General features: G+C 36.7%; 1 protein-coding gene and 1 long non-coding RNA gene across 5 annotated transcripts; one reads left to right on the top strand and one right to left on the bottom strand.

Annotated features, from left to right (window-relative positions):
• The first annotated feature begins 1,006 nt into the window (after positions 1-1,006).
• LOC126830621 (uncharacterized) lies at positions 1,007-5,544 on the top strand. Of its 3 annotated transcripts, none has more exons than XR_008789153.1 (5): positions 1,007-1,025; positions 2,483-2,595; positions 3,643-3,740; positions 4,344-4,466; positions 5,149-5,544. It is a non-coding gene; the product is annotated as an uncharacterized LOC126830621 (long non-coding RNA). The 3 variants fall into 3 exon arrangements; XR_007683883.2 differs by lacking the exon at positions 1,007-1,025 and adding an exon at positions 1,954-2,090; XR_007683884.2 differs by lacking the exon at positions 1,007-1,025 and adding an exon at positions 1,962-2,055.
• A 647-nt stretch (positions 5,545-6,191) lies between these two features.
• LOC126830610 (cyclic nucleotide-binding domain-containing protein 2) lies at positions 6,192-17,931 on the bottom strand. 2 transcript variants are annotated; one of them, XM_050561009.2, is made up of 12 exons: positions 17,142-17,931; positions 15,665-15,732; positions 14,790-14,922; positions 13,766-13,932; positions 12,866-12,939; positions 11,250-11,338; positions 10,121-10,350; positions 9,807-9,964; positions 9,322-9,474; positions 8,963-9,117; positions 7,918-8,061; positions 6,192-6,965 (listed from the first exon to the last, which is right to left on the bottom strand). In XM_050561009.2, the coding sequence occupies exons 1-12, from the start codon at positions 17,814-17,816 to the stop codon at positions 6,828-6,830; spliced, it is 2,184 nt and encodes a 727-aa protein (XP_050416966.1). In that variant the 5' UTR covers positions 17,817-17,931; the 3' UTR covers positions 6,192-6,827. The 2 variants fall into 2 exon arrangements, with proteins under 2 accessions (XP_050416966.1, XP_050416967.1); XM_050561010.1 differs by lacking the exons at positions 14,790-14,922; positions 15,665-15,732; positions 17,142-17,931 and having other exon boundaries at positions 13,766-14,610.
• Positions 17,932-19,322: the final 1,391 nt, after the last annotated feature.

A 19,322-nucleotide genomic window follows, 5' to 3' on the forward strand; every position in this document is an offset into this window, starting at 1 on the left:
GTTTTGACAATAATTGACTTTGGTAGTTTACTCCACAGAAAAGGTCTAGCATAGGACAAAGCACGTTTTCCAAGATTTAAGTTAATATTTTGAGATTTTAGAAGATGTACTGTCTGAGAACTGAGTTTTCTACTGGTAGTGCAGGTCTTTACAATATTTTTAAAAATATAATATGTGAATTAATTATATTCATTTAATTTAATTTAATTTTTTTAATTTTCTTTGAGTATGGTGACGGTCGTGGTGTTGTCGGTTGCGTTGCTGATAGTGGTTGTAGTTGTAATGTGGGGTGTCAATGTTATATAAATTATATTCGTTGATTCGGGACGCGGAACTTTGAAACATTTTGCGAGACTGTCCCGCTAAATGAGGGACGGGTGGTCACCCTACTTGACATCGTTAATCAGAGTGAGGGAGCACAAGCGACGAATACGTGAACGAACACAAATGCAAATACGTCATCAGTTTATGTGCTGACGTCACTCGTGTTCGTCTCGGCAGCCAATTTATATGCGCGTACCATGCGAAATAATCTTAAGGGCAAAACGAATACGATTTTCGTATATTTTCTCACACTTTCTGCCCTCAAATCACTTCGACAATACGTTAAATCTGTATGGAGATTCACTAATTTATTTCTCTTTTTTTTTCTTTTTTTTTTGCTCTGGCCCCTGTGTCCAAATTTGGGCTTCTTTTTGTTGTGAACACCAATCAACTACACCAGTGCCTGCTAGACTCGATTACGGATGAAGATACACAATCTGAAGTAGCATTCTATTAAACGTGTAACTATCCACACTACAGGTTCCAACCCTGTTGACTTTCGATCTCAAAATCATGTACGGCATAACTTTGATGGCTCACCTTCCCATAGCACTACAGGAGTTATCCCCCTTCTACTAAACAACAGGTAAATAAAGACCCACCTTAAAATGATTGTACATCTATCGATTAAGACGTCACTGTTGAGATGTAACTGATTTCCTGTTCAAACCAATTATAAATGAGTAAACTAATGACTTCAGGTAATTCTACCGATATCCAAATAATATTCTAGTTGCTTTTACCGTTTGTTATGTCTGGCATACGCCATTCAGTGTACTATGGGGGATATCGTGCAGGGACAGCGGCATTACGGTCAAGGATTCATTTACGTACACGCCAATGTGTACACTGGACCTGGGTTTTTCGTACCATCCGAACGACTAGACGCAGTTCCTAGCCAGACTCACCGTCCTGCAAAACTGACATGCGCCAACCAAGCCTGAAAACCTCTAGGAAGTTTTTCATTTTTCAACGAAAACCTGGACCAAACCCGATACCTCATGATTAGCGAGCCAACGACTTAGTCACTGAGCTACAAGGCCAATTTGGAAATATACAATGTAATTTCACATGACACAATTATACGGAACACAAGTTACTTGAAGAGTTTATTTATCTCCCGTCTTTATCAAGCAAAGAATGACAACCATAGTGCAATGAAGACGGGAGAACCCTCGTCGAAACGTCGCTGTAATAAACTCTTCAAGTAACTTGTATTCCATATAATTGTGTCATGTGTTATTCTCATACTAAATGCCACTTAAACAATTTACAATGTAATTTGTTTTAGTCAGTCCATTAATGTCACTAGTACACCGGATAATCTGCACCAATTTAATATCCAGAAACACAAGTTTGAAAAGAAATATTACCAAGCATGCAACCAGTAAAGCTTCAAAAGTTTGTATATTCACGCAAAAAATAGTGAATAAAATTTAGCCTTATTTGAATGCAGAGCAGATGTCTTCAAATTTGGATTAACCGGGTGGTGTTTTATTGAAAACAGCGGTGATATCGCCACCTAGAACATGAGAATTATACTGTAAGTAGATTCTAGAAAAATGTCGATAGAGACCATGTCATACAGCTGTTACAATCCAAACAAAATATTATATAGTTTCCCTTCGATTTTACACCTCGTCAATATTCAAGAATTAAAAACACGTGAGTCAACTGTGGGTATTAGAGGTGGATATATAAGAACCACGGTGTTAATAACTGACGAATTTGGTAAATATTTTGCTGTTTATTTATACATAAAAAAGGTAGGTTAAAACCCCTTTTAACACCCAATCAGAAAACTCCCTGATTCTAGACCATCTATATTTCATTAACGCGCATGCGAACACGTTCAGTACTAATGTGGTGTTTTTAATAATATCAAGTCACCCACTTAAATGGCGTAAAGTCGAATGCGAGATATCCAAATTATAGACTGGATATCTGGACTATTATATAATAAAGGTTGTAGACCCGGCTATGTCCTGTACTGTTGGTAGGGAGAACCTGCTCAATATGACGTCAGACTTGTTCCTACGTCACGTCGCTATTTTTAACTCACAAGTCAGAAATGAGTAACGTACAATCTATATGGTATTTCATAAAAAAAAATTAAGAAAAACTTTTATTGAAGTGATATTAAAACTTTTTTTTTCAGGTCTGGAATAAAACTATCGAGAAACTGAAGAAGGAATAAGATGTTGATGGTATTAGTGATAGTAACTTTATTAGTTTCGTCATCATCTTTTCCCCTTTCATCAGGCATAAATGGTATGTTATAATTTATCATAATACATGATGCAATTAGTCAGCCTTTTATCATACTAAATAATGAATATTCATATTAATTAATAAATTTTAACAGTTCTGAAACGTGTGTTATTCTCGAGTACTATCCATTGTTTATATTTTGATAACATGACTTACGTTGTTTTGGTTACCAAGTGAGGACGTTGGTAAAATGGCCAAAATACTGGTCATTATACGGATAGTAGTAAATAAGAATCTAGTTTGACCTGACCATGGTATGTTGCATGTTAACAAAACGTTTGTATGTATTTAATTATCACATCTTAATTGACAGGTGTTTTTCTTACATGGTTGCGTGTTTAGGTCATATTATTTGTAATGATTCAACATGAACTGTGTCCCACCTTTACTCAATCGATGTCTATAAAAGTAACGTTTTGTTTTCAATACGTTTGGCAACCTTCTTTTCTGTCTTCATTAGACCGGCAGGTGCAAACAAGTTAAACCTCACTTCCTGTAATCTTTGTGTAGTACCTGTTCTTGGGGTGGCGCCTTTTACACCTGACATTCTTGTTCTTGGGACAACTGGGCATCGATATAACGTCACAATTCCAAGATCGATTGTTCCTGGTTTAATATTTTTGAAATATAATATGTTGTTTTCCATCAGTGCTTAACATACTGAATGTTGAATATGCATTTTAATTTAGACATTCTAACAGTTCATGGAAGCCGCAAAGCAATATTCTGATATAAAGATAATCCCTATTGGAGACGGGATATCTCAATAAATTTTCTTATTTGACGCTCTTTCTCTCTCTCTCTCTCTCTCTCAATGGTGTTTAACGTCCGATTCGAACTAGGGTGAAATCACAGACGAGGATTGCTAACCAGTTTAATAATTTGAGAGTTTGTAGAATACATTTATAAGTTTGTGGATGGCCATAACATAGTTTGTTTTAACCCTATGTAAAGGATTGACTGACAGGGTTTGGTTTGGTAAATTATAACAACATTGTTACAAAAAAAGTTATATATTTTTTTTTAAAATGTTAATTTTTGTTATAGATCCAGGTGATTTTGTTTCTCGTCTGGAGGAAATATTTAATAAAGTTATCAACAGAGCATTACAAGCAGTACAGATTGATTGTAAAAATACGACAGAGGTAATAGGAGTCCGGCTAGTAATTCTCTCCGCACTGACTTAAATGTTTTAACATTGAAAGTGCTACTCTATGTTTTTGAAACTCCTCCCGCCCCAAAATTATGAATATTCCGTAAAACCTGTCAGAAAATGAAAATTCAAATATAACACTCTTCTTCGATTCTAGACCAAAATGTCAACAAAAATTGTTATGCAAAAAAGGGGGAAAGGGAGCAGAGGCACTACCCTTAGTGTCGTAGCCCAGCTTACCATTTCTACCGTGTATTAAGCTGTACATTACTGGACCACCTTCACTCCCGTATTGAATAAACAGTTTCTTAAATTTACTGAGATTATTTGTTCATGTTTTGCATTTGTGAATTGCCTGCCGGGTCTCATGGATCAAATAAAATATATGTATTCTAATCAAGTGTCGCAGGTATTATTTATTTTGTAAATTTGATGTTGATGTCCAAGCCGACAGGCCTTATGTATAGATGAATACATTGTATTTCACTAGCGTATAGAATGGGGGTTTCATTTTCTAGTTGGTTGGGTTTTTTGTTGTTTTTTTTTTTCTAATTGGTTGTTGTTTTTGGTTTTCTAATCTGTTGCTGTTTTTCAGAACAAGACAATAGACGGTAAACAGGTGACTGTTAACAGTACAAAATGTGTTGGTACGGGAAACGGTACAGAAATATTATACGATACACAATCTGTACTACTTAATAATAATAATAATACAACAGTAAGTTAAGCATTCATCATGTATCAATTTTATGTTATGTATGTATGTATGTATGTATGTATGTATTATGTATGTATGTATGTATGTATGTATGGATGTGTGATTGTGTGTGTGGGTGTGTGTATGTGCGGGAGGGGGCTGAGTGCTATGTATGCAGGTTATCCTATATGTTAGCATGTATGTTAGATATGTATGTATGTATGGGGTCCCTGATACCCCGACTGAACTTGAATGTGCACTGGAGACTGACAACTTAAATAGGTCATCGTTATAGTCGTGACATAAGCACGACTAACCGCGACCGGACATAAAATTTCCAACATATCGTTTAGGCGGACTCATCTTATCTGAAGCAATGCGAACATTCTAAAATGAATTATTGCGCCTGTTTATATCACACTTTTGCTGGCTTTAGCAACACATGCGCTGTGATCAGAGTTATATTATTAGAAAAAGGAGAGGCTACTCGTATAATTACCCCCCTTAGTCCGTCAAATGAAATGGGACTTAACGTAATTTTCTGTATGGATCGGCCTAATCACGACGGGCACTGCTACTATATTTGGAACAGAGATGTTTATATTACACAATTATTGAAAACGAATTCGGTTTGCTCGGTGTTCATTCAGGTTCCAGATAAATTGGAATAAGAATATTTAATTATTAAAAATTATATTTGCAGAGTTCAAATCAAAACGAGACCACAGCATCTACATCTGAAGAGACAGCACAGAAGACATCTGAAGCAGAAGAGACAACCCAGATCACAGCATCGACATCTGAACCAGAAAAGACTACCCAGACCACAGCATTGACATCTGAACCAGAAAAGACAACAGCGACCACATCATCTGCATCTGAACCCGAAAAGACAACACAGACCACAGCATCTACAGCTGAACCCAAAGAGACAACTAAAATTATTGGTGAATCGAACGAATCATAAATGGCGGATGTCAGTCGAAATACGTGGGCGGAAGTTGGATATAGGACTAATACAAAAATAGCACTGAATTATATATTTATTGAATAATAACAAAATGTACATTCTCATCGGGTAATAAAATAATTAATATTACTGCAATCTGTGCGGTTAATTTTATTCCCATATAGTGATAATAAACCCTATATATGTCAATATTCGATGACTTCACCATGATTTGTCGAGGATTCAGCCATATCTCAAATTGTTGCCAGTGGTAAAATATGAAAAACAGGCGCACTTCAGCACGCCATGACACCTATTACTACCAGTAGTAAAATATAGGAAACCACCATAGATATTATACCTTTATTATACCTTTATTTGGTTGTCATTTGGGTTTGTTTGGTGTATTTTTTATTGGACAATATCTAATTATTCGCGGCTTTATCCGATCTAAAACATACTATTATTGGTTATTTAAAGATACATTATGTAAGAGCTAAATCTGCCTATTACAGATCTTTCTTTTAGCTTCAAATTTTATATAGATTATTCATTAGACATTTATTATGACAAGCCTATAATCAACTTTCCATAGGTGATCGTATAGTTGTGGTTTTGAACAGATTGAAACACGGATAATCGAGACTTAAATTTGTATATTATCGTAATAACGATAGCAATGAAAATTGAGACTACACTATTCTTCAAACATTCACAACTTTGCTCAAAATGGAGTAATTTGACTGATTTATTCTTTAATATTCTTTTCTCTTTATCTATTTTTAAACTAATATAGCAACAACAACAAATATTTTATTTAATTCTTACATAATGCATCTTTAACATTTAATTTAAAAATCTCTCGACTGGATATAATCTGACTAATGACTTGGATGCGGAATGTTGAGGAATTCTCAATTTATCATATCTTTGATAATACTTAGAAGAATTGAATCATTCTCGGTCTTTTATTCCTTTTAAATAATTAAACTTTCATAATATTGAAGTGACGATGAACACCTTGTCAGTGGTGTGGAACGGAGGGCCTCTCAGTGGACAAACAATAGTGGTTCGGTTGGGACGAAAAACCGAGGTCCCGTGTACACATTGGCGTGGACGTAACATAACCCTTGACAGTTGGGCATTAATATACAAGTAGACAGTAGCGCCGCCGTCCGGATTAAATTTCTATGTTAAATCTGTTTTCGTATATTATATGGTCTGCTTCTGCCGGTGCTTTAACCGTATCCTAGACTTTTTCGAACTTGTTGTTTGTATATTATATGGTTCGCTACTGTCAGTGTTTTAACCATATCCTAGACTTTGTTGAACTTGTTGTTTGTAATTATATGATCGGCTACTGTCAATGCTTTAACTGTATCCTAGACTTTGTTGAACCCTTTTTTTCGTATATTATATGATCTGTCAGTGCTTTAACCGTATCCTAGACTTTGTTGAACTTGTTGTTTGTATATTATATGGTCGGCTACTGTCAGTGCTTTATAAGCTTCCCAGTTGGTTTTTGTCTGTAGTTTCTGTTGAAGAACGTGATCCGTTGGTAATGGACGGATCTGAAATAACATAAACGGTTAGAGCCCTATGTTTACTAGACGTTTTACTTTATGCTAAGTTTCTATGGTTACATGATACTTTTTCTAGAACCGCATTTTTATCTACTTAACCTCACGTCAATACGTACACGCATTGGCCTCGGTTTTGCCATGCTCCTGAAGCAACGACTGTGAGTTTTACAACACCTGGACGTCGCTAGATTACTTTACAATTCCCGAACTTATAGCTACGTTATCTGCAGACACATGAACAGTAGCGTCCAATCATAGGTTGTGATATGGCGACCTCCACGGAAACCTTGACATTGAACAAATCTTGAACTTTGCATCTCGATTATCACAGGTAGACATTTTAGCTGGAAAGCGCGAGGCTTGGTATTCGCGATGGACGAGGAATTTGACAGGCTACCAAGCTACCAAGCAGGGTGAGTACCCAATCGAAATATGTGCCGAAATATGCAGGGTACGACGTGAAGGCCTTACTAGACACCGTCACTGCCCAGTGTGAACTAGGTTTGAAAGCTCCTTAAAGGGGCATTATGGGAGATCAGACAAAGAGTTGACAGTTCTCGTTGTAATAGTTAGAAAATAGATAACATAAATAGAATATGCGAAAATTTCAGGCATATTGCTTTACTCTGAACCGAGATATTAGCTTTTGAATTATAAGCTAGCCTTGATCATCATTACAAAAGTCGGTACGATAAAAAAAAAACAAAGTCTCGATTATCCATTTTTACGTTTAATTATTTTTCCGAAAATGTAATCAAATCGGTTAAATATCGTAGGCTAGCAAGGGCATCGAGAGTTGATTATGATTATGCCAGGATTAGAAACCGGTATTCTCATAGAATTGTCAGTTCCCAACTGCTCGACTATCGCGATTCCCTATCATGTTTAATCGAATTGACCTGAAATATAATAATTAATGGGTTCTAATTATAATAACTACCTTTGTTCTAATTATTTTGGCCACATCTTCAGAAAGATGCTGTAGAAAGAACTTGCGGTTGATAAGTATACATTCTGTACCTTCTGATACCAGGCTTGTACTCGTAGTCTTTCTCATCATACCAAACAACACCGATTCCAAACCCTATGTTAAATTCAAAAATACAACATGAACTAGGCTGCATGAATTCTTCAGAATAGAAACGACATCTAGAAAGGAGAATAGTGCACATGCAGCGCGTGCATATATTGACATAACCCATAGTAATATACCATAGTAATTAATAGATATTCATAATGGTTGACAACTCCGACATCGTATTTTTATAATGGACGATTTATTCTGTACTTAAAAGGTATTTTCAATGTTGGACTTTCAAAGATATCTGTTTAACCATTTAACCCAATTTTTCGATACTAATAGAACATAAATGTAGGTACCAATGGAGTATACAGTATCGAGTTATTTGCATAGATGGCAAGGACACGTGTCCAGTAGTTCGAATGGGACGAAAACCCGTGGTCCCGGCATTCACGTAGTTGAAAGGCAGTAACTGTCAAGGTCGAAGGTCATATTGCCCTCATAGCCAACTGCATGACGTATGCCCGTCTGCATTAGCCCATTTGAAACAAACATGTAGGACGATAAACACTTAAAGATACATTATGTAAGGTATAAATAAATAGATGACAGTTCTTGCTATAATATTTCAAAATTAGACCATGAAAAATTAATATATTGAAAATTCCAATCCAATCACTTTATTCAGGCTGAAGTTCTGACTGTTTGAAGATGTAGCGTAGGTCGTTTTTTATCGTAGCAACGGTACATTATCGTTGAATTTTTAAATTCTTGTAGGTGTTCAAATCCATTTAAATCTCGGACATCCGATGGCGTAAAGCGTTGATTATAGGCTTGCCATGTGAATATATGTCTAAATAATAAATCATAATACATTTGGAACCAAAATAAAGACCCGCGACAGACTGATTTAACTCTTGCATAATGCATCCTTAATAACCCATAAAACATGAACATTACTTACATAGGTATCTCGGGCTCCCAATTTCTGAATTTCTACAAACACCATCTTATCTTGGTGATCGGGAGGAAAATCGTGAAGTTTGTTAAAACTGTCCTCTTCTTTTCGATTTAATAAAATATCTAATTCCCTTAAATGTTCTTCTGCGTGGTTTTCAACTAAATAAAAATAAGGTTAAACTAATCAGAGATACATGTAAAATTAATTATAACCGTTGTAATGGAGATGATCATGATATGATTTTCTTCTTTTGATCAACGAATCAGCTTTGAAAACATGGAACTGGCAAATTTCAAGTCGGTTGTTTTTAATTTGTTCTTGTTATGGATAACTAATTACAACAAATATAACAAACATCTTACGTTCTGTTGGACCTCGATTAAGGATGTCTAGCGAGTTATTTCCCTTTAACTTGTTAGAGTTGTACTGGAGGTTAAACTGTTGTTTTGACCAGCTACCGTTCCTTATAGAAGATGTTAAACTGTTACAATTTAATGCTTTCAGGGGAGGTAAACCTGCAAAAACATGCCAAAACGTTAATTACATTATTCGATACTACTGTGGTGTCGTAAGTTGACCCAGTACCTTACTTACATTAGTAAAAATGAGGTATGGGCTACTGAAAGCGGGCATACGACATACAGTGTTTTATTAGAGAAATGTTGCCCAGACAGCGGCACTACGTCATACTCTTATATCGAATTTCAACTGTCAATGGTTCTTTGATCCACAGATCAACGTGTACACTGGGTCTCGTAGTTTGTCCTATTTTTGAATTAAAGTATTTGTATGTTAAATACCCCCAGTTTCAGAGAAACAATTAATATTAAATTCAGAGTTCACTTACTTTTGCTTAGATCGAGACTACATATATAGCTGCCAAGATCTAATGGAGGTAAATTTGGCTTCGTAGATTTAAGTGACTTGAGTACACGACAACTTCCGGTTTTGACTACAAATATCCAGTCGCTTTTGTTGCTATCTTTGCATAACAAAACACCACGCCTGGAAAATAAAATTCAAAGGGTAGAAACAAAGTGCTAGTTGAATTGAAGATCCACACCTATCGGTCTGTAACAAGTATATACCGAGTCAATAAACGCGTGCGCCCCCCCCTCCCCCCCTCTCTCTCTCTCTCGCTCTCTCTCTCTCTCTCCTTACCGGAAGTAAGTAAACAGACAGACTTTAGGATTATCATATGGTAATTGTTGTATTGGCCATCCGTGGAATTCATCAATAGTTCTCAGAAATTGGATATGGTTTGGTTCCTTGTTGTGTTCTATATGCATGAAGATGTCTATAAAGTCCTGTCTTCCCACAGCTAATACTTCCATATCATCACGACACGTCACAGTAGCACTTCTTCTAGATCCTCTCATTAATCCAATCTCCTGTAATATAAATCAAATGAAATGGGGTTTAATGTTCTACTGTTCTGTTCCGATTGGACTAATGAAGATGGGCGTACGCCATGTAGTGTGCTATGAGGGACCTTTTGTCCAGACAGCGGCGCCATGGCCTTTCTCTTATATCGAATTCCAACTACAAATGGTTGTTTTACGTGCACACCAATGTGTACACGGGACTCCGCTTTTCGTATCCTGTAATAGAAGTCCGTTGCTTACTAACCTAGGAGGTCGCGAGTTCGATCCCCGTGTTCCCAGTGACTTTCCTGTGTATACACATAGCAGTACGTTACCGATACAGCTGCAAATCAAAATAAGACTAGACTACAGACCATAGCGTCGCTAGTCGTAACCCCGTCTTCACTGGCGTGCATCACTGACAGTAGGAATTCGAAATAAGAGTAGGTCGTAGCGCCGCTGTATAGGAACATTTTCTCTCATAGCACACTGCATGGTGTTTGCCCGTCTTCATTAGCGCGGCAGGCAAGTGTAGAAAAAGTAGAACATTAAACCCCATTTAATTATTAAAACGGTTAGTGCAGAAGAGTGCGATATTTAAATTCGTTTCATTTCATTTTATTTCAATCAAGTCCACGCATTTCTGTCTTTTCTTTAAAAAAAAGGGCTACATAATTTACATTCTTGGCTGTGCAAGGTTGAAACTGTTTAATACTTAATAATGAATAAAATTTATGTACAATGGCAGTCGGGTCAGTTTTTGTTTAAATCCAATTGCAAGTGTTTCTACTGGAGCACAGGTCCTCAAAAAATACTAAAAGTGACGATTGTCTCGAATCTTGATATTACTACTTTAAGTGCTATTGGAGAAGACTTTCTACACGAGAACAAATATTGTATCTATTATAAATAAATATTGGACTTACACCGAAGCTGTTCCCTTTCTTTAGTAGAGCGACAGTTCTAGAATAGACATCACCAGTTTTAACATCTCTATCTAATACTGTTACTATAGCTACAAGACAAATAACATCCCTTAATATTGTCACTATAGCTACAAGTCAAATAACATCTCTATCTAATACTGTTACTATAGCTACAAAACAAACAACATCCATTAATACTGTCACTATAGTTACAAGACAAATACTGTTACTATAGCTACAAGATATATAACATCTCTATTTAATACTGTTACCATAGCTACAAGACAAATAGCATCTCTATCTAATACTGTTTCTATAGCTACAAAACAAATACGGTATTTTATAAGGCCTGGAGGTCGGGTATTCGATCCCTGCATTGGCCGAGAAAGTTAATCCAGATTTTTCGGCGTGGTTCCCCCTTGTCAGTGTTGCAGGAAGGAGGGCCGGACAGCGTGGTTCCCCCTTGTCAGGGATGCAGGACGGAGGGCCTGATAAGGACAGCTGTCTAGTCCTTCGGATTAAACGAAAAACCGAGGTCCCGTGTATACATTGGAATGCACGTAAAAGATCCCTTGGCAGTTGGAATTCGATATAAGAGTAGGCGATAGTACCGCTGCCAGGGCAAAATTTCCCTCATAGCACACTGTATGGCGTATGCACGTCTTCATTAGCCCAGCATAGGAGCAGAACAGTAGGACGTTAAACCCCATTTCATTTCATTTTGTATTTTATAAGAGAGAAATGAGAGACATTTGTAAATAGAGAGGGAGAGACAAATGGAGTTTAGCGTTCACTCGACACAATCTAGGACATTTCGGGACTAACAAGTAGAGAAAACTCACGAGGTTGGATAGGGGACCTCCCTTTGTTATGTACAAACGGTAAATCGAAAGCACGCCACTTGACTCAATGACCGACCTTATGACCTTATAAACCCTTCGGCCACCCAACGCCCCATTTGGAAGTAGTCCAGTGATAAACGGAAACGTGGCATTTACCCTGCCTAACGAATTCTCAAAAAAATCAAGGCATCAATTTCTATTGGTAATATCCCATATCACTCGCTGCTCATTAAAATGCACAGGTCATAAAAAATTGTTGGGCGGCTAACAGGGGTCAATTTGAGATGTAGTGTCTACTTAAAGTCGAGATATAGCTGTTTGAATAATAATAATAGCGGTGAATTCTTATTTCATACCCTAACGACTCGATGATACATAGAACACTTTATGATATTGCCCCAGTCACATCTGAACAACGATGCGGTAGATAAGACGTTGGTAGATTAACGTGAAAGCCACGGGAGTTGGCCGAGACAGTTACTCCTTGGATCAGTCTGGCAGAGAAAAGAGTCTAGTCTGCATGTAAAAGAATTAGAACCCTTCTCCAGTTAGAATTCGATAAAGCGTAGACGGAAACTCCGATATCCGCCCATTAGGTCCCCCATAGCACACTGCATGGCCCGGTCTGTGCGGCAAAGGAAGCCGTTAAACCCTATTTCATTTTGTTTTAAGACGTGTATGATTCTGTAAAGCTTTTTGAATAAAAACCAACGTAATCAATAACGATTATATAATTACTGTGATAAATAATTAACTAATATATTTAAAACGCACCTGTTCCTGCCAATATCAGGTAAAAATTGTCAGCTAGGTGTCCTTGTCTTATTATCACTCTTTTGGATTCAAAACTAAAAATAAACCAAGAAGGCACATCAATTGTCAGTACGCGAAAGGCGTAATAGGGCGCAGGGTGGACGTGTGACATTGCACAACCTCATCTCTGATACTTCTGTTTAATAGTCATTGTGGGCACTAATGAAATAATCAGGATATTTAACATCACTTTCAAAGAAAAGAACAGACAAACAATACTAAATGTTTAATCCGGAGATATTTCTTCGCCGAAGTGGTCCGCGATCATATAGATGATTTTTGAATCATCCCTTGCAAATGATGCTACTGTGGAAGACGAATCTCTAAAAGAACAGCCCATAACAAGTGGTTGAATTTGGTCCATTACTTAGGAAGATAAATCATGAATTGTACATTTCGCTACATTCAGGATCCTCTGAATCCAGCACCACCAAACTATTGAGTCAAGTCTTTTGATGGTCGCGCTAAATCTCAAAGGGGAATCTCGCCAAAAGACTTACATTCTATAGCCATGTTCCACACTACAGAGTAAGGAACTTATATAAACCATTTAAGACGTTTTGGGACATAAACATCCAGGAAAGTCCGGATAATTGCCGTTGGCAATTTGGATTCAGATTGTTATGTTCAGTTTGGGTCTAATATCAAGAATAGCAGATTTAGTTCTTAACAAACGTCAGCCGTGTTTGAAAATTAGTGTATTATAAAAGTGTATGCCCTTTTTGGCTCTACCATATATAAAGCAGAAATAGATCAAAAATCTAAAAGCTCAAATTTTCTTTAAATAGATCAATAGTTACCCGTGGTGTGAAATTGAAAGTTCTAAACTATCGAAGATGCGTACAAATCATACCAACTTACAATTCATACCAACCAACTTTAACGATTGATTTCTGCATCTTGACAGGAAATTCACTGAATACTTCTACAGCTGTGTTAAGAGACAGGAGAGCAACACGACGCTGTTCTTCTGTTCGATAACATGGTGGGAGCATTAGGGTAGTTTTAGCTTCTGGGCTAACATGTACCTTAAAGATCAAATATTTTGAAATTAAACGCATCGTAGATTTCGATTTTGGATAATGTTATATACTTGAAATGATCCCATGAATTTTGGAAGACATTTTCCTTCTATAGACGTCCTTGTCCCTATATATTATTAGGAGGGCCGACTAACAAAACTTGTTGTATATAGGTGGATCTTGACCTAAAAGGGACTATTGCCAAACCAAAATAAAGTTATTTGACAAAATGCCTTTTCTTTTTAGAAAACTAGATCAACATTCGCATATGGTTAGGAGGGGGGCGCTACAACAAAATACAAATTATGGAATTCTAAAATGAGATATTTCGGTATCGATCACAAATTCACCAAATTTATTGATATCGGATTCTCTGACTCTGAATGAAATAGATTAATTATTTAAAAGGGTTTTTACACAGTGGGTCGTTTAATAGGTCGATGATCCAGAACTATTTTAATTTCTATAAATTACATGTAATTTCATCTAAATAACAATTTTTATTTACATATTGTATCAAGTATGGTCTATGTGCTCTCGTTTTATTGTGTAAATATAATATTGTCTTGCTCTATAATATGTCTTTGTAAAGCGCACATGGGCACATTTATGCGGCAGTTGTGCGTTATACAAATGTGTATAATAATAATAACAATCATTTAGTAACTGGATACTATAAACTATAACACATACTTATGCAATAATAATTACTGATTGTTTTAGGCGACGTTTCAAAGGGTATTCTCTCACTTGCATGAAAACGTTGAGAGAATACTCTTCGAAACGTCGCCAAAATAAATCAGTAATTGTTCTTCCATAAGTATTTGTTATAGTTTATTAATAAAAATAACACAATTCCCTACCTCCCTGTTGACCTTAAAGAAAGCTGGGTCAAAGGTCAAACCAAATCGTTCGTAACCTCGACGTAAGGATGTGAGGTCATCATGAACTTGGGTCCAAGATAGTAACTTCCTTTCAGTTCGCTTGGAACTTTCCCTGCATAAAATAAAGTTATTATCTTTTGGTTAACGTTTGAATACATTATAGTAGTATTTAGTTCTGTTTTTTTTATTATTATTAAAAGGGCGTCTGAGTGTGCATTTTGTATTATCAATTAAAGATGCATTATATAAGACCCAAATCTTCCTATTGCAGGTGTCTTTTCTTCCTTCAAATGTTTAATAAATTATTATTTAGAGATTTTATTCCATGCCATTAACAACTTTCTATGTCATCGGATGGCTGATATTGAATGGGTTAGACAATTGCTGTAATATAATTGATAAGATTAACATATATGTCTCTCAAAAAAAGCTTGATAATCGAAACTTTTTGTAGTTGCATGACAGTGGTACTTGCAATTGGCAATTGGCTATTTCTTGTCAAAACTTCAAACATCCAGCACTTCGCTCGGAATAAAGTAATTTGACTGATATTATTAATTTTCTTTTTTTTAATTATTATAGCAAGAAAAACGGACCCAACTTTATCCGAATCTTACATAATGCACCTTTAAACACGAGTTACGTGTACTAATTTAGTTATAAACCCCGCTTTTCATAAGAGGAAGAGTTTGAAATTGAAGGTTAGAAACGCTAATTTATTTATGTACAAATTCCATCTAGTGCACATTTGGCATTTCAACGGCGGTTTAATTATTCAAACTTAATTTCGAGTTCAGGAAATCCATTAAAATCTGTACGTTTGGTATTTAAAATGGATACCAAGTCATACCGACCTGTTTGACATGATGGCTTTGGTGAGAATCATCACAGTCCTAACTGCTCGTCTAAATCTATTAATAGGCTGTAAAACAAAATGAAATGAAATAAAATGGGGTTTAACGCTCCAACTGAGCTAATGGAGACAGGCATATGCCATACAATGTGCTATGAGCATAGGCGTACGAGCTGGGGGGGGGGGGGCTGGGGGGGCGACGCCCCCCCCCCCCATTTTGGGCACCAAATGCTGGGAAAATTTGGGCACACAATTGTACTTTGTAAAATTTGTATAAAAAAAAATATTGTATTCTTGAATGTGTCCAATTTAACAGCGAATTTATTACTATTATGTAACATACTAAGAACCTAACTACATTTTTTGGGCACCAACCACCACCGCCCCCCCCCCCCCCCCAGTCAAAAATTTCCCCGTACGCCTATGGCTATGAGCGACATTTTCCCAGGGCAGTAGCGCTATGGTCTACTTTTATGTCGAACTCCAACCCTCAAGAGTGATTTTACGTGCACGTCAAAGCGTACACGGGACCTCGGACTATACGTGGTCCTTATCCAGACCCACTGACAAGTCGGAACCACGCCGGCTGTAAAACGAAAACAGGAAGTTGCCAAACCTCTAACTCAATATTATTGATAATAATCGAAATTAAAACACGAATTAGAATTCAATATTGGTTCATTCCAATCTATATTGATGTTGTTATCTTACTGTGAAAATATGGGATCCTGCTATCCAATATGCAAGATAGAAATAACATTTTAAAATCAGTACACGACGTGATGTACTATATGGTTTCAAGCCCCATTTGTAATGAACACAAACAAACTGAATTTTAAAAAGCTTATAGAATATGCTAAACAAATAAACATTGAATATATTACAGTCATATACCATTAATATTTGCATTTAGACCCATTTTCATATTCCAAGGTTCCAAAGAATATAGCCATACGTCATTTAAAAGGGGACTGTTTAGTTTGATAAAACGTCTACATGGCTATTTATTAAATGGTGCTAAATTTAAAGCAGAGCTATACTAGGTAGTGTTGGTAAACCTTTTTATGAATTATTCTTCGAACATACAAAATCTGCGAATATAGCCAATCTGCTGAAAACTAAAATTAAACTTTTAGGCGGATGTCGTCTGTCAAGATACACATTGAAACGACCCCTTTTCAGTTGGAATTCGAAATAAGAGTAAACCTTCCCTCATAGCACACTGTATGGCGTAAGCCCGACTTCATTAGCGACAATGACCCGGAGACAGTATATTACATGCAACCATGGGTGAGCTGATATCTATAACCTGTTGGCGGTCATTATTATTTTTGGTTAAAGATCTTTGGGAATTTAAGAGCAGTTAATATTCAATCCTCCAGATGATGGGTTGTTTACATTTCTAGCTCTGCAACTTTTTTTAAAGCATTCTTCACGGCGATTGTGATTAAGTCACAAACAAATTAACTCATACATACCGAAATATCATCACGTCGAGTCAATTCCGGTGCCTCCATCAATGGCACATCGTCGGTAACTTGGAAGCGACGAACAGATTTCTGCTTACGTAACAACATGTCTTCTCTGCTTATCTGCCTCTTGGGTAAATGTTTAGATTTGATTGGTGGTAGGTTTCTTTTACTATTGGATCGTAACATTGGCGTGAACGGTAAACGAGCAGTCGCATGGGATTGGAGGGGTGCCTTATTTTGAGTTCCTCGCGAATCCATGAAATCCGACACATCTGTCTTAGAGGACTTCCTTGTAGTTCCATGAGCATCGTCGGAATCACCGCGGTTAATTCTTCCTTTGAATTTAAATGACTTTTCGCCTTTGGTAAATGGTGACATCTGTGATCCATTTGAAACTAATGGAGAAAGTCTTAATTTTTTGTCAATGGATAGCCTTTTTAATTTTGTAATTCGTTGCTCTTCGCCAGATCCATTGTCAGGAGAATCATTAAACTGAGTAACACTATTCCTACCGGAACTTAATTTTTCATAATCGGCTTGATAAAAATTCTGATAGACATCACCCACGACATCCCAACGTAAATCCATATTGTCTTTGTGGTCTCTTGACAAGACGTCCACATTTCTTCCAAGCTGGCCTAGCAATAATTTACCACACTGCCGATTGCCAGACGAGGTCATGTTGGTGTTGAGTTACCACTACTGAACGATCTCCTAGCAAGAAGTATACTCAGGAAACGATTAAACCCATTCTTACCTGGACAACCACTGATAACAAACTACTCTCTATCCTGTTTAAGTTTCCTAAATAAATAGATAATAAAAATAAACTATGCATTAAGAGCACGTTAATAGAAGTTAAAACAACGTATTCGTCACTTCAAGTGGGCAATACATCACAAACATGTCATATTGAAGAACATACTATAGTGTCGAACTGCAAGAAATGAAAGGCGGTTTAAACTCCTACTTTTCGACAGAAATGACGACGAGCATGGGTCATGCAGTGTGTTATGGGGGAGATTTTGCCGCATAGAGGCGCTGTGGTCTACTCTTATTTAGAATTACAAGTTTCTGGGGCTCTTTTACGTGCACGCCAACGTGTAATATGGACCCATGTTTTCGTATCATCCAAACGACCAGACACTGCACCTTGCAGTGATAAACCACTGACGAGAGAAAACCGATGACTTTTCTCGGCAAACTGAGCCCGGGGTCTACTGGCTAGTGAACCAGTGCCTGACCCACAACAGCTATTTTTCTCAAAAAAATGCACAATTTAAAGCTGTCGTATTACGTACATGTACACCTGTTCGAATATTCATAGCAACAAGAAAATGCATTGCAACTGATTTTAAATCAAGGAATCCCGTCGTCTGTAAACTGACACGCGGTTACGATTTCTGACATTTTATTGTCCACGATTTCGAAAACAAGTATGGACTCCACGTTTAATTACGTTTCGACATCATAAATAACTACCTGGTCGTCACATTATTCTCAGTTTTATTCACATAGTAAACATTCCAGGTCACAGAATCAATTGTAGTAAATAATTATACATCATAAACACGTCCATAATTAATATAGAAAGAAGGGTATAATGGGCTGATATCTATTCAAAGGAGCATACGTTATATTTCTCTTTCGGTATGTCGGAAACCTTTAATGACCCGAATACATGCACACGAATAATACAACTCGGGGGTATTTTACAGTCAGGGATATTAATTAATTTATTTATTATAATAAACATATTTAGACATTGGTCAAGGTTGATAATTTGTTTATTAGAATAAATACTTAGACGAGTGATATCCGTACATAGGCCTATCATGAAATAGGGTTTAACGTCCTACTTTTCTGCACCGACTGGGCGAATGAAAACGGGCAGTTTGACAAGGGAAAACATCGCCGGAAAATCCCGAGGAGCGTCTTACTCACTGAATCACCGTGGTTCCGTTACTGAGCAAAACATATTGTGATACGAGATATGTGGCAGATGTTTTGGTTTACATATTTTGTTCGATTAATTGCATGATTTCCATAATTTAATATAAATGTATTTTATCCAAATTAAAATAAACATTTTTTGTGGAATGCATTTAAAGAAAAACCCCCAGGAGATTTGCTGATCATTCTTTCAAAGCAAAATTACAATTGTTCCACGACTAAGTGTCTGTTCTT

This window comes from Patella vulgata, chromosome 8 (genome assembly GCF_932274485.2).
Source record: "Patella vulgata chromosome 8, xgPatVulg1.2, whole genome shotgun sequence".
Lineage (NCBI taxonomy): Eukaryota > Metazoa > Mollusca > Gastropoda > Patellidae > Patella > Patella vulgata.

Bases quoted from the DNA above. Each gene is read 5' to 3' on its own strand.
- LOC126830610 (XM_050561009.2), bottom strand. From the start codon at position 17,816: ATGACCTCGTCTGGCAATCGGCAGTGTGGTAAATTATTGCTAGGCCAG. The intron at 12,940-13,765 runs GTAAGTTGGTAT...GTTTATTTTTAG, and splicing joins AAAGTTGGTTGGTATGAATT to TTTTGAATCCAAAAGAGTGA. The intron at 9,475-9,806 runs GTAAGTGAACTC...ATGTTTTTGCAG, and splicing joins TAGTCTCGATCTAAGCAAAA to GTTTACCTCCCCTGAAAGCA.